We start from the raw sequence: 15,923 nt of genomic DNA, 5'->3' as shown, positions 1-15,923 counted from the left end.
CTAGGAAAGGATTAGACCTAGTAGTATAAATACATGCTAGTTAGGATATATTAAGCACAGACCATAGAACCTAGGAGTATTCAATCTTGTAACATTTTTTGCACGGATTGCCGTTCTTTTGGGGTGGTCTTTAAATTTTGCCCCTCATATTTGTATTCTTTAAGTTTTGCCCTTCGCTTGGATACCTGAGGTTTTGGGTTCGAACCCCCGCTCAGGCATAAAATAAAAAAATAATTTCGCAAGGCAGGGCTGGGGGAGTGTATGCCGGACTTTTAGTTATGCCTTAAGGAAAAGTTCCGTCTTATGGAGCATACTTTTAGTTATGCCTTAACTAAAAGTGTGCCCCATAAGACATAACTAAAAGTATGCCACATAAGGCGAAATTTTTCCTTAAGGCATAACTAAAAGTTTGCCTTATAAGGCAAAGTCTATACCTTAAGAAAAAGTTCTGCCTTATGGGACATACTTTTGGTTATGCCTTAATTAAAAGTCTAACCCATAAGGCATAGTTCCTTAAGGAAAAGTTTTGCCCTATAAGGCATAACTAACTATGCCTTGAGGAAAAGTTATGTCCCCTCCGGCATAACTTTAGTTTTTCCTTAAGGACTTTATGCCGGTGGGGGCATACTTTTAATGGACAAACTTTTATGCCTGACCCGGCATAAACTTGTGAAGGAAGTATGAAAGTTATGCCGGACCCGGCATACTTATGCCAAGTCTGCTCATAAGGCATAAGTATGCCGGGTCCGGCATAACTTTGGTAATTCCTTCACGAGTGTATGCCGGTGGGGGCATAGCGAAATTTAAACTCTGCCTTGCGATTTTTTTTTAAAATTTTGACTGTGTGGGGGTTCGAACCTGGAACCCATGGGTTTTAGCCGAAGGGCAAAATTTAAAGATTTCAAATATGAGGGGCCAAATTTAAAGACCACCCCAAAAGAAGGGCAATTTTGCGAATTGCCCATCTTGTAACTTACTTTCTCCCTTGATATTAATAAAAGTGCCAGCCGTTCTCCGTAGACTAGGTCACATCGATCAGAACCACATTAATTACTGTTTTTTTTATCGTTTCCGCGCTAACAGAATTCTCTATATTTTCTGAATGTATAAATGTCTAGGAAGTATAGGACGTACAATAAAAGCGCTAACTTGTGTAAAACATATTCTCAACTAATAGGTATCTCCCATGTAGATATTTTTCTTCCATGTTGTCCTATTTTCAGACGTCTGCATAGATCTAAGAAATTGTAGTTCTTCCGAGACAACTTCCTTCTATGTGAATTTTGGTCCGCCTCATTCTCTTTAAACACCTTCATTCACCATAGTTTCACACCGACAGAGTGCATCTGAAGGTTGATAAAGAGTTCTTTTTTTGAACGACTAGCTTGTTGTTTACTCGTTGGCGACCCTGTGTCGTGAAGTATGCCTTACTAAAGTGTTTATTGGGCAAGAACAATTCAGTTTTTAATTTCCCGTCAATCTTACTATGCTTTATGGTTTCAAACGGCATATAGTCGTTTTGGTTCTCGTTTATTGGTTGATGACCTTATGGCATGAATGATGCTTTAGTGTTGTCAAAAGTGAATTGGGTAAGAACAGTTTTCTTTTAGCCTTAGTCTTATTGTGCTTTATGGTTTCAAATGGCAGGAATCCGTGTAATTTTTGTTTTGATAACAAGCCGTCAAGATGGTAAGTCTACCCAGCCAATCTCCATTCTTGATCTTCCCTGAAAAAAATTCTGATTTGGAATCTTACCTGATTGACAACAGGTGATGTTCACATCTGACGAGCTCCGGAAGATCATGGATTACAAGCATGACATTCGTAATATGTCTGTTATTGCGCATATTGACCATGGTGAGGAAACAAAAGACAATCTTTTTACTTCATGTGTACATATTGTCATTTAACTGTAAAATTGTCATGTATTGGGATAATCCACCACTGAAACAAACATTTGTCCTCGAACAGTAAAGAAAAGAAAATACCTGTACTGTTGAAAAGATGATGATATCTACTCCGCATGTCCAATTCAGTCTCCAATTAGTAGCCTCCTCGACCTGGCCTCCATCAAACCTTCGCTGCTGTCGGTTCTCTTATTACTTTAAAAAGGCCAATTTTTGCTATCTTTTGTGGCGTTTGAGTTGGGCCACCTTAATTCTTGGTGGCACTTTGTGCTTTTTATATTAAAATTCTGTATACTTATCTTTTACATGATCATCAAACATACTCTGCGCAGTTTTTTTTTTTGGGCAGTGATAATAGTGTTATATCATGTAGTTTTACCTGTACAACTCCATAGATGATTGGTTCTGATATGTATTCAAATTACCGATAATGTCTTAAATCTGGCAGGAAAGTCTACCCTGACCGATTCACTGGTCGCTGCTGCGGGTATCATTACTCAAGATGTTGCCAGTGATGTCAGAATGACACGTACACATGCAGATGAGGCCAAGTGTAGTATTACCATCAAATCCACCGGTATTTCACTTTACTATCAGATGAGTGATGAATCCTTGAAGGACTACAAGGGAGAGAGACAAGGGAACGAATACCTCATCAACCTCATCGATTCTCCCGGACACGTTGACTTCTCATCTGAAGTGACTGCTGCTCTACGTATTACTGATGGTGCGCTTGTTGTGGTTGATTGTGTGGAAGGTGTCTGCGTCCAAACAGAAACAGTGCTCCGTCAGGCACTTGGAGAAAGGGTTCGTCCTGTCTTGACTGTTAACAAGATGGACAGGTGTTTCCTTGAACTTCAGGTTGATGGCGAGGAGGCTTATCAGACATTCCAAAGAGTTATTGAGAATGCCAATGTTGTTATGGCAACCTATGAAGATCCTTTGCTCGGTGATGTCCAGGTTAACCCGGAGAAAGGTACAGTTGCTTTCTCTGCTGGAGTGCATGGATGGGCTTTTACTCTCACTAACTTCGCCAAGATGTATGCCTTCCAAGTTCGGAGTGGATGAATCTAAGATGATGGAAAGGCTTTGGGGCGAGAACTTCTTTGACCCTGCCACCAAGAAGTGGACCAACACGAATTCTGGCTCTCCTACATGCAAACGTGGGTTTGTTCAATTCTGCTACAAACCAATCAACCTAATTATCAGCACTTGCATGAACGACCAGAAAGATAATCTGTGGCCAATGTTGCAGAAGCTCGGTATAACCATGAAATCCGAAGAGAGAGATTTGATGGGCAAGGCACTAATGAAGCGTGTGATGCAGAGCTGGCTGCCTGCAAGTACTGCTCTTCTGGAAATGATAATCTTTCCATCTTCCATCTCCTGCCACGTCTCAAAGATACCGTGTTGAGAACTTATACGAAGGGCCACTTGATGATGCTTATGCTAATGGAATCAGGAACTGTGACCCTGAGGGGCCGCTTATGCTCTATGTCTCGAAGATGATTCCAGCATCAGACAAGGGTAGATTCTTTGCTCTTGGTCGTGTGTTCTCTGGGAAGGTCTTAACAGGTTCGAAGGTCAGAATCATGGGTCCCAACTATGTACCCGGTGAAAAGAAGGACTTGTATGTGAAGAATGTCCAGAGAACTGTCATCTGGATGGGTAAGAAGCACGAAACTGTTGAGCATGTACCTTGTGGTAACACTGTTGCTTTGGCTGGTCTGGATAACTTTATTACCAAATATGCAACATTGACGAATGAAAAGGAAGTCGATGCCCATCCAATCAGAGCAATGAAGTTCTCTGTCTCACCTATCTCACGTATTGCTGTGCAGTGCATGGTTCCATCTGATCTTCCCAAGCTCATAGAAGGGATGAAACGTCTGGCCAAGTCTGATCCTATGGTTCTCTGTACTGTTGAAGAGTCTGGGGAGCATATAATTGCTTGTACTGGAGAACTCCACCAGGATATCTGCATGAAGGACTTGGAGAAAGATTTAATGGGTTGTGCTGGAATTATAAAATCTGATCCTGTTGTGTCCTTCCGTGAGACCGTCCTTGAGAAGTCTAGTTGGACGGTGATGAGCAAGTCTCCAAACAAGTACAACCGCTTGTACATGGAAGCTAGGCCATTGGAGGAAGGACTTGCTGAGGCTATTGATGACAGACGAATTGGCCCCAGGGATGATCCCAAGGTTTGTTCTAAGATCTTGTCTCAAGAATTTGGTTGGGAAGAGGATCTTGCCAAGAAAATCTGGTGCTTCGGTCCTGAAACAACCGGTCCCAACATGGTGGTTGATATGTGTAAGGGAGCCCAGTACCTGAATGAAATTAAGGACTCTGTTGTCGCAGGTTTCCAGTGGACTTCCATGGAAGGTGCCTTGGCTGAAGAGAACATGAGAGGTATTTGCTTTGAAGTTTGTGACGTCGTTGTTCACGCTGATGCCATTCACAGGGGTGGTGGCCAGATTATTCCAACTGCTAGGAGGGCTATTTATGCTTCTCAACTCACTGCCAAGCCTCGTTTGATGGAGCCTGTTTACCTCGTTGAGATTCAAGCTCCAGTGCAAGTTCTTGGTGGCATTTACAGTGTTCTGAACCAGAAACGTGGGCACGTGTTTGAGGAGTTGCAGAGGCCCGGAACCCCTCTTTACAACATCAAGGCATACCTTCCTGTCACTGAGTCATTCGGTTTGTCATATTATTTGAGAACTGCTACTTCAGGGCAAGAATTCCCACAATGTGTTTTCGATCACTAGGATATGATTCCATCCGATCCGCTGGAAACTTTCTCACCAGCTCATTTTATAGTGCTTCATATCCGCAAGAGGAAAGGTTTGAAGGAGGAGATTACGCCTCTCTCTGAGTACGAGGACAAGCTGTAAGTCTGTGACCAAAGTTCCCACCTTGTAGGAGATACCGATGAACAAGCTTAATCAGAACTGCACAAGTTGATCATTAATTATACCATAGTATAGTTACCGGAAAGAGCCTCTCTACCTCCCAAGGCCCGTAAGGTCTGCGTACATTCTACTCTCCCCAGACTCACTTTGTGGGATTTCACCAGGTATGTTGTTGTTGTTTAATTTTACCATAGTATAGGAAGTAGGATAGAGAGTTGCAGTATATAGTAGGACTATTTGCGAGGATAGTGTTGCTGTAGTGTTACTTTGATAAAGAGTTTCTTTTTAGTTTTAGTTCCACTTCCTCTATTGGCTTTTGTGACGGAAGGATTTTTTTTCGTTATAGTTGCATATTTTGAATGGTTTATATGAGTTAAAAATAAAAGATTTTGAACCTTCAAGTTGGAGAATGGTGAAGAGTCACCACAACCCATGGTGGTCTCAATATCAATCTTACAGTATTAAGTCCCCAGGTGTTGATGAGGTCTGGGCACTTCTAGTAGGAGTATCAGTTACAAGTTTTGGATGTTTATTACTACCTCTGTCCATAATAAGTGTCATCTTAGCAAAAACATTTTGTCCCATAATAAGTGATATCTTAGGAAACCAAGATGTAAATTGGTTAGTTTTTTCCAACTTACCCTTAGACAAAACTGACAAGTTAAAGTAACATCTAAATGATGATTGGATAAGCCATATAGTAACTTGGTATTGTTGGATTCCCAATGTCAAAAGGGTTACTACTTGTGCTGTTGTGCATGCTCTACTCAAGAGGAAAAAATAATTTATTTTTATTGTAAGGATAATTTAGTAAACTTCATATTGCATTATTGGTTTCTTAATACGCGTGTTTTTAGCTAACGTGACACTTATTATGGAACGAAGGGAGTACTTTATTACCTGTTGTCTTATAGTGCATCATATCATATTATATTGTACTGTTTTCTGAATATAATGTTTGAATAGATCGTTTCCATTGTTTTAATTTAATAACTTTTTTATTGTTTGGTTTAACTGTATCATTTACAACGTTTCAATACGTTAAAACTCGCAAGAAAATTGTAGAAAAAATTGATAAGTAATAGATCACATCTATTTATTAAACAACAGCAAAACGTGCAGTGAGGTCACAACATGAAGAAACTGAAACTAGAATCTCAGCAGAGATTAGCCATCAATTTTGACTCTGCATCACATTTCCGTCATCTAAATAAATCATTAGGTAAGTTGCAATAAAATCATTGAGTAAATCTGTTCTGAGGTGCATACCTGTAATGGTTAAAACGAGTGGTCCTCTGATAAATGTAAGCTACTCCTTTTTTTTTTTTCCTTCTTTTCAGTAGCTTTTTATTTTTTGTTACTTCTCTTAGCTTGTTTGTTACTTCGTTAGATCATGTTGAGCAGCATCAGGATGATAGATGACAAAAAAGGTAATTTGTTGCAACTACCTATGTCGGATCCTCCAAAAATACACTATTTTTAGAGGATCCGACACACACGCCATGACATTTTTGAAGAGTCTGAGCAACATAGGTTGCAACTATAGAAACTTTTATACATTGTGAGAAAAAAAGAGACAGTTTAGGTAGGAAACAGGAGTAATGAATTTATCTAGAAAACAGGAGTAATGAATTTATCTAGGAAGTTCATAGTAAAATGTAATATTAACAAACTAAAAGCCTTTTTATAATTCACAATACGTTGATATGTCAGCCGCCGATGTCCATAGTCTTTTGAAATATGAGTCAATTTTTTTGAAAAAGCTAAAGATAAACTCAATAGAATTACCTCTGCGAATACGCATGCCTAAAACATGCATTGCTTTAAGTTTCATCGATAACTCTTGTTTCCCCTTTTCCAGTGACTTGAGAAAGGAGAGTGCGGTTTAGAGTTGCACATGTTCACCCTTGTGCTTTGATAACATGTAGAATCTTATTGCCCTCCAGAAATGCTGAGTCTCTTAGAATATCCAAGGTGCATGTGGAAGAAAATTCTGGTTACTACCAAAGCTACAAGAGTTTGTTTCCAGATAATTCAACAATATGTAAGCTATTACGGTTCTTAGCTCAGTTGGTGAAAGGAAGGTTGTGGATGACATTCTCCATCAAATTGATAATCACCTTGAATATTGTCTGTCAGCAAAGTGTAAGTGAAGAAATGTACTTCTCTTTTGTGTGGAATTTGACAGTACTACTTCTCTTTCACCAGTCTTAAGAAACTTTTTTTTTTTTGATACCCATGGTGTCCGGGCCAACTTGCACGCACCTCGACTAATTCGATGGTATACCTGTCACCTCCCACCAGCAACAGGTACCAGTAACTCTGTCCACCAAGGCTAGAACAGTTGGGAAGAAATCACCTAGTGGTTTTTGTCTTTGCGTCTCAATCCATTTTTTTGACCACTAGCCCACACCCTTCGGTGCTAGCCTTAGGAAATTTTTGTATGGGAGTTTTCTCCTATGTCCAATTTTGAACACCAATTAAAAGGACTGATCTTTTGTCCATATTACAATATCAATTAAATGATCCTGTGCTATTAAGTGTCATTACTGATATTTTTTCCATATTACAATAGTTCCATTGAGGGTGACACTGAGCTTCATGTATTATATATGAAGTTTATGCGACTTGATTCTCTACACGTAATTCCTTTTTTTTTTTTTGTTTACTGTGGACTAGTAAGCATATAGGTTAGTACTAGGAATGAAGCTTGGCTGTATTGAAATTGAAATGTTCTACCAAATTCCTCAGCAAAAAAAAATTCACTTGATTGAAGTACTTCCAGGTTTTCTTCCAACATATCTGGCTACGGTTTATTCTCTTCCGTTGAATGGACCGTCCTCCCACCTTTCTCAACGAAAATTCGATAAATATCCTTGTATCCAATCAGTGTCTATAAAGGTCTTCCCTCTTCCCTCTATGTTCAATTGCCCTGGAAATCAATTCCTTCCAAAGTGGAGTTGCTCTCCCCATCTCTGAACTATGTATTTATGGCATCTGTTGGTTGAACCATGTTTAAATTTGAGAAAGGTGAGGACTAACCTAAGATTTCTAGTTCCCATCTAAAAGGTCCGGTGGTGTAGTCTTCTAAAGATGAAAACTCGTGCTATTAAGAACATGAGTTGCGCTCTAAAATAACCTGCCAATTATTTTTGAAACTTTCTCATTGCTTGTCTATTACTCCCTCCAGATCAAAAAAGAGTGTCCGCTTAGCCTTTTTTTCTTGAGTCAAAAAGAGTGTTCACTTATCACATTAAAAAAGAATTAACCTTATTTTTTCAAATTTGTCTCTATTAAGTGTTATATGATCAAATCCAATACCAATGTAATTATGGGCAATTTAGTTATATTAACTATTTTTGTCTAGGAGTTAGTATTTTCTTAAGAGGTGTGCAATGGCTAAGTGGACATTCTTTTTTATCCAGAGGGAGTAGTAGATTGTTTCAGTTTATTGATCCATTATCATTGCAGGAGTTGTTCAATCAATTTGTGGAATCACCAAGAAGAGCATGAATGTTTGAGATATTGAGATCTTTATCTCACAATGAGGTATCTTTTGCCTATTCCTTGTAAGAAGACACATCAAGCTTGCAAAGCCAAAGAATTGAAGGAAGATTTTGAAACACACAGTTCTTTTACAGAAGTAGTTTTATCCATTGCCATTTAATGAATGTTGTCATTTTCCGAATCTCTAGAGGATAGTTGAATGGATATTAAATTCTCACCTTCCAACTCTTTTTTTTTCCTTTTCCTTTTCCGAGTCAGCCTCATATGGCAGCTTAGAACTTGTAAATCAGCACTGATTTGAAGATATAAATTTAAGGCTAGGAAACAAAATAGACGTATCATGGTGTCATTAAAACTATGTTAGATGTTTAACAATTGAGAAGTCTTCAGTTTTTGATTAATCATTAAACCAGTGATATCAGAGATGAATTGGCAGCTTGGCTCCCTTCACATTGCATTCTTCAGCATAAGAAATTGCTTGTGAGCTATGACGTATTGAATTTGGAACTTGTTCACTAGGCAGTAAGTTTAGGAATCACTTTTGTAGTTAAATGAAATCATGATATTTCAGAACTTGTCTAGAGGAATCATTCATGTTCAGCTATATGTAGATATGCACTGGTCTGTAATTGTGATATGTGGATTTGCTAAGAGTTCTTTTTAGGCATAATGGCCTCGGCAAGTATGACCTCTAACTTTGGGTGTGCAAAAGTAGTGGCGGAACTAGGATTATCACTAAGGGGTTCAAATTATGAAAAAGTAACACACAAAGAAGTCAAAGGGGTTCAACGTATTATATGTACATAAAAAATAATTTTACCATGTATAAACAGTGTAAATTTCCGCCGAAGAGGGCTCGAATACCCCCTTGGCCCTTCCTCCATGTGCACAAGTAGGCACCTCAACTTGTCTCCACTTTATCAGTTGAACACTCCAACTTACAAAATGATCATCTAGACACCTCCAAAATTTATGTGCCACATTAGCATTTCTGTTTACGTGTTCAACTTTATACAAGTTGAGGTGCCTACTTATACATATATGCACTGGTCTGTAATTGTGATATGTGGATTTGCTAAGAGTTCTTTTTAGGCATAATACATAAACAGGCCATCAAACTTGGCCTCGGCAAGTATGACCTCTAACTTTGGGTGTGCAAAAGTAGTGTCGGAACCAGGATTATCACTAAGGGGTTCAAAATATGAAAAAGTAACACACAAAGAAGCCAAAGGGGTTCAACGTACTATATGTACATAAAAAATAATTTTACCATATATAAACAGTGTAATTTTCTGCCGAAGAGGGCTTGGATACCCCCTTGGCCGTTCCTCCCTTCGCCCCTGTGCACAAGTAGGTACCTCAACTTGTCTCCACTTTGTCAGTTGAACACTCCAACTTACAAAATGATCATCTAGACACCTCCAAAATTTATGTGCCACATTAGCATTTCTGTTTACGTGTTCAACTTTATACAAGTTGAGGTGCCTACTTATACATATCCAAAGTTGGAGTGTCATACTTGCCAGTTCAGGCCAAGTTTGAAAGCTTGTTTATGCATTATGCCTTCTTTTTAATTTTCTTTATGTTTGGTTTTCTTTGAGTAAGGAGGTGTAATTTCCAAGTCACAAAGCCATCTTCTTCCTTGAGACGAAGCATGCCTTGCTGCACATGGAAATAAAGTCTTTTTTTTTTCTTTTGAAAAGGATCACGGTTAGCACTACATCAACAAAACATAGATAAATTTCGCGAAGATAGAACTTTCAACCAGGCGAATTAGACGATGAATTTATGCTAACTAAAAAGGGCAATTATGAATAAATACAGAGTACACTCACATCGCCAATCCGGGGATGGAACTTAGGATCATTAGGAGAAAAAGTGTGGCGATACTTCACATACATACTTAAAAACCCTTGGCCCAATTTGGAGACATCAAGGAATGCCATTCCCAATTTTGCATGAGGTGCATGAACAAGCACTACAAATTCTTCTCTGTTATATAGGTCAACCAAAACAGGATAACTTGCAGAAGGATACCATGGAAGTCTCCATTGTTGGAAAAATATGAGAAATGATCACATTAAGAAGAACAAATAAGAGACAAATAAAAATATAGTAACATGAATAAAGATAAGACATAGTTAAAATTGGAAAACCCGGTTCAAGGCACGCTATGGATGGCGCTGTCTTCAGAGTAGATTTTCGTCGCTACCCCGGTGCAAATAGCAAAGTGACGTTCTACTCCCAAGATACAATGAATCACTTAGGAATCTTCTAATGTGCACTCAAATAGAAGTTCCGAATAACCCTTTTAATCTATTCACTGCTTTTGTAGGAACTCAGAATAAGAAGAAAAAGGGACTCTTGAAGAGAATGAAATTATAGAGAGCCTAAAGATCTAGATCTGCCATAAAAAAAATTATGCAATGGGATTGTATTTATAGAAAGTGAAACACACCTCTTCGTGAATGAATGTACCCCTTAAGATTGGATGACACCTTTTCACAATGAATAGGTGTATCCTTCAAAGAGTGGATAACACCTTTTCATAATAAATTGTGTCTTGCCAAAAGGTGCTTTTAAATCTTGAATCACTCCTAAAATTATTCCAAGATCCATAACATCAATTCCTCAAGATTGTGATTTAAACCACCTTTGCTGGACAAAATCATAGCCCTACAAGAATAGGTCATAGGTGAACTAATGCAACTTTGAGTGGCTTACCACAGGCCTTACATTGGCCATCACATGACTTAATATGTCACTTTGTGCTCCTAGCGCAAAGTAGGGATGAATTTCGGTTCTGAAACTATCTTCACTTACGTATAATATATGAAACAGCCCGTAATAAAGGAGTAGCATACTTCAACTTTTTCCTTTTCCGTGAGGGCACAAGTGTCACTAGAAATGTTACCAGTAAAACTATGGAGATTCAACGCTACGAGATCCCAGGTTTGAGTTTCAAAATTATAAACTTCACCGTAGTGTCTCTCATCGAACACTTCCTTGTCTTGAGTTGAAACCTGAAACTGTAGGCTGCCAAGAAAACAAATCTTTTTCCCATCATCGAGGGGAACCGTACATGGATTGGACAGGGAAAGTTTCTTCTTGGGTGAAGATACGGATACGGTTTCCCAGGTAAAGGGATCAGGGCTTGTGATGATGTTGGGCCTTGTCAATTCGACAGAGATGACGCTTTCCGGTGCTTCTAAACATCTCTTCTTGAAGACTGCCAGTCCAGGAGATGTGGTCACCAATAAAGGGCCCAGCCTCCACCCTTTTCGGACTCAATTACGGCAACCGGAGATATTTTCTCATCCGCCAAGGACTCTAAATCGATGCAATACCACGAATAGTTCGAGGGACTGTAACCGTGGACATATAGCTTTGAAGGCCTTTGCAGGTGCGTTGCCATTGAAATTGATGGAATCTGAGGAGAGAGGTGAATTGAATTGAGTTGCAAAGAGATTGAAACAATATAAAGCTCTAATGGAACCAAGGTATATGATTTTTTTTTTTTTTTTTAGTTTAATGTAACACACAAGAGACATATTGTACATTATGGTTAGATTATAAGAACATTGTCTGTCTCTTTGTTCTAATTGAGATTAAAGGAAAGCTGTTGAAGCTTTATTTGTTATTTATTATAGGTGGATTGAACATCAGGTCTATGGATGTAATAGCTTGTATTTTTTGCTTCGTGCCTATATTAGAAATGAGAGAGCAATGTAAAATAATTTTCTGATGTATTTCTTGTTGTGTATCCTCTGTGTATCTACATGTTTATATACAATGAAATAGAAGAATAGAACCTTCTTAGCATCTACACCTGTACAATTCCTATTAGCTAAAGAATAACTATAAAGGGAATATGCTAACTAAATTCTACACAGCTGTACACATACCCTATTCACCTATACACGTATGAATACTAGATAACATATTTTATTCTACCATATACAAAATATCTACAAATGAAACTTATCCCAATAATTGGTAATTGGACTTGCTTAAGTAGTTGGGCCAATGCTGTGATCAGATCCAATAAGCATCACGGCCCAAATTTCCAATAGCAACAATCAGAGGTCCAATAAGCCCAAAATCTCAAACATAGTTTTCATCGAACATTCTATGTGTTCTTGTCTGAAAGCATTCTCTTCTTCTCTGTATCTTATGTGTTACCATCACCATCAAGAGAAATTGAACCATGGAAAACACTTGGTTCTTCAATAATCCAAATACCCCCCCCCCCCCTTCAAGTTATAATCATCTAAATAGGAAGGAAGATGATGTTCTCTAGTGGATTTCCTGAGAGTTGGAATAATATCTGGAACTGGTAAAGTATTTGAATTTGAGGTAGAGTGAATATTGTGAGAAGTGTTAGGATGAGACTGCGAAACTGGAGGAATAGGAGCAGAAATAGGAGTAGAAGTGGGAGAAATGGATGTTGGAGATGGTGAAGTAGTAGATGGAGAAGAAGGAGATGCAGAAATAGGTGATGAGGTAGTAGTAGGAGTAGAAGGAATGGGAGTAGAATTGGCAATGTCATCAGAATCAGTGATAGGAATAGGATTGGGAGAAAGACTAGATTGGTCATTTTGAGAAGAAAATGGAAAAATTGATTCATGAAAAATGACATCCCTAGAAACAAAAATTTTGTGATTGTCCAAATTTAGTAACTTATACCCTTTCTTCCCAAAAGGATATCCCAAAAAGACACATTTAGTTGACCTTGGATCCAATTTTGTTCTATGGATTGGTAGAGTAGAGGCAAAATAAAGACAACCAAAGACCTTTAAATTATGGTAAGAAGGAATGTGACCAAAAAGAACTTCAAAAGGAGTTTTCAAACTTAGAACTTTGGAGGGAAACCTTTTATCAAATATGTAGCTGTAAGAAGACATCCCCCCCCCCCCCCCCCCCCCCCCAATATTGTTTAGGTAAATTTGATTGGCATAATAATGCCCTACAAGTCTCAAGAAGGTGTCAATGCTTTCTTTCAACAACACCATTCTGTTGGGGAGAATAGACACAACTAGTTTGATGTATGATACCCTTAGATTTTAAAAAAAGAGAGGCAGTTTTGCTACTGCCCAATTCAAGAGCATCATCAGATCTTAAAATCTTAACCTTTGTGTTGAATTGTGTTTCTGTCGTAGCCAAAAATTGTTGAATTACTGAAAAAGCATTGGATTTGATAGAAAGTAAGAAAGTCCAAGTTCCTCTACTAAAGTCGTCTAAAATGGTTAGGAAATATTTAAATCCATCATGAGTATGTGTTTTATATGGTCCCCAAGTGTCAACATGTATGAGATCAAAAATTTTCTTTGAACTGGTGGAACTAGAAGGGAAAGGTAATTTTGTTTGTCTTGCTTTAGCACAAATATCACATATTAAATTGGAAGTAGTAGGAAAACATGGAATAGAATGAACATTCTTCATATTAGAAAAGGGTAAGTGACCCAATCTTTTGTGCCAGAGGCTTACAGAACTAGAAACAGAACTTAAACATAAACTAGACTCACTAAACTGTTTAGCAACAGTTTGATAACAAAGAAAATGACTAAAAGCCTTGATTGAATTTAAAATTACATCTCTAGACTTGACTGGACTGGACAAATGGCTAAAAGCCTTGATTGAATTGGAAATGACATCTCTAGACTTGGCTTGAGTGGAAGGAGCAGGCTGAAAAAGATAGATTCCATGACTGATTCTACCAAGAACCAGTGGCCTCTTCATTGAAGGGGCCTGCATGATAGCATGAAAAGCAGAAAAGATTAGAATGGAATTGAATTGAAAACACAATTTATGAATAGATAATAAATCGTATTTGAAACTAGGAACAAACAGTACATGATGTAGAGTAAGATTAGGCAAGAGAGTGACTGATCTTGCTTGATAAACTAGAACTTTCAGAGAATTAGGTAAAGTCACAAATATGGGCTTTGGAAGAGTTTTAACATTAAATAAAAGAGTATACTGAGAGGTCATATGTTTAGAAGCCCCTGAATCAAGAATCCAAGGGATAGAATTGAGAGTAACACTTATGTAAGATTTAGAAGTAGGGAGTGAATGTGATATACCAGCACAATTAGCAGAGACAATGTTCTCAGGAGTCTGTTCAGGTTGTCCACTCATTTTGACAGTTTGCAAAAGGTGATACAAGTTATGATATTGATCTTGAGTCATTGGTTGATCCCCTGTGTTGTTTTGTTGAGTGGAAACATTATCACCAGAAATAACTGCATTACCCTTTGCAACTGAGTACCTCTTAGATATGGTAAACTTAAAATCAGATGGAAACCCAATTAGCCTATAGCAATTATCAATGGTGTGATTAGTTTTCTTGCAATAATTGCAGAACAGTCCTTCTTTCTTTGGTTCTGAATATCCTTTCTTCTCATATTGAAACTTCTGACCCATATAAGGCTGTTTAGATGCTGAGTTTGATGATTCTCCCTTATGGTATGAGGGTTGTTTTGCAGCCAAGAAGGCTCCCTCTCCTACATGTTGATCAAGTTGTACTTCTCTCTGTTTTTCATCTCTTATGAGTAGAGAATTAGTGTGATTAACAGATGGTAAAGGAGAAAGTAAAAGAAAACTGCTCCTAGCACTTGCATAGGCTTCATTCAGTTTCATAAGGAACTGGATGAGTCTTCCATCTTGCAATGAATTTTGATTCTTTGTCTTACCTCCACAAGAACAATCACAAGTGCAGTTTTGATAGATATCCAGGCTGTCCAATTCATCCCAAAGCCTTTTTAGTTTTGTATAATATCCTGCAATGTTTGAGTTTCCTTGAGTTGTCTCACTGATTTCCTTTTGCAATTGATAAAGTTGTGGTCCATTAGTTTGACCAAACCTTTCTTCCAGATCTAACCATATTTCTTAATCATTTTTTGAGTAGAGTACGCTTTCTGCAATTTCTTTGGAAAGTGAGTTCAATAACCATGTCATTGCAGCGAGCCCAAGATTTGAAGGTTTCTGCAGTGTTGCTGGGTTGAGAGATAGCTCCATCAATGAAGCCTACCTTATTCTTTGCGGATAAGGCAATGAGAACACCCTTACGCCATCCTCCATAGCACCTACCATCAAAGATCGAGTTAACCAAACTCATACTTGGAGAATCTGAAGGATGGATATAGTATGGATTTGAAGAATCATAGATTTTGACTTCAGCAACAGTAGTAGCAGCATTTTGCTGCTGGACAGTGGTGTTATTAGTAGTGTCATCAGTAGTTTGATCAGCCATGGTGAATTAAAAAGAAGAAGAGAAGATTGTTGAACAAAATTGAAAGAAGAACATATTGATCGATTCCTAAAGCTCTAATACCATATTAGAAATGAGAGAGCAATGTAAAATAATTTTCTGATGTATTTCTTGTTGTGTATCCTCTGTGTATCTACATGTATATATACAATGAAATAGAAGAATAGAACCTTCTTAGCATCTACGCCTGTACAATTCCTATTAGCTAAAGAATAACCATAAAGGGAATATGCTAACTAAATTCTACACAGCGGTACACTTACCCTATTCACCTATACACGTATGAATACTAGATAACAGATTTTATTCTACCCTATACAAAATATCTAC

General features: G+C 38.1%; 1 protein-coding gene and 1 pseudogene across 1 annotated transcript; one reads left to right on the top strand and one right to left on the bottom strand.

The window, feature by feature from the left end:
- Window positions 1-1,674: 1,674 nt before the first annotated feature.
- On the top strand, window positions 1,675-4,798 carry LOC132599556 (elongation factor 2-like; annotated as a pseudogene).
- An 8,945-nt stretch (window positions 4,799-13,743) lies between these two features.
- Window positions 13,744-15,575, bottom strand: LOC132643809 (uncharacterized). Its single transcript, XM_060360338.1, has 3 exons — window positions 15,273-15,575; window positions 14,407-15,142; window positions 13,744-14,071 (listed from the first exon to the last, which is right to left on the bottom strand). The coding sequence occupies exons 1-3, from the start codon at window positions 15,573-15,575 to the stop codon at window positions 14,037-14,039; spliced, it is 1,074 nt and encodes a 357-aa protein (XP_060216321.1). The 3' UTR covers window positions 13,744-14,036.
- Window positions 15,576-15,923: the final 348 nt, after the last annotated feature.

This window comes from Lycium barbarum, chromosome 6 (assembly GCF_019175385.1).
Source record: "Lycium barbarum isolate Lr01 chromosome 6, ASM1917538v2, whole genome shotgun sequence".
Classification (NCBI taxonomy): domain Eukaryota; kingdom Viridiplantae; phylum Streptophyta; class Magnoliopsida; order Solanales; family Solanaceae; genus Lycium; species Lycium barbarum.
This window is presented reverse-complemented; position numbering and strand designations above follow the sequence as displayed.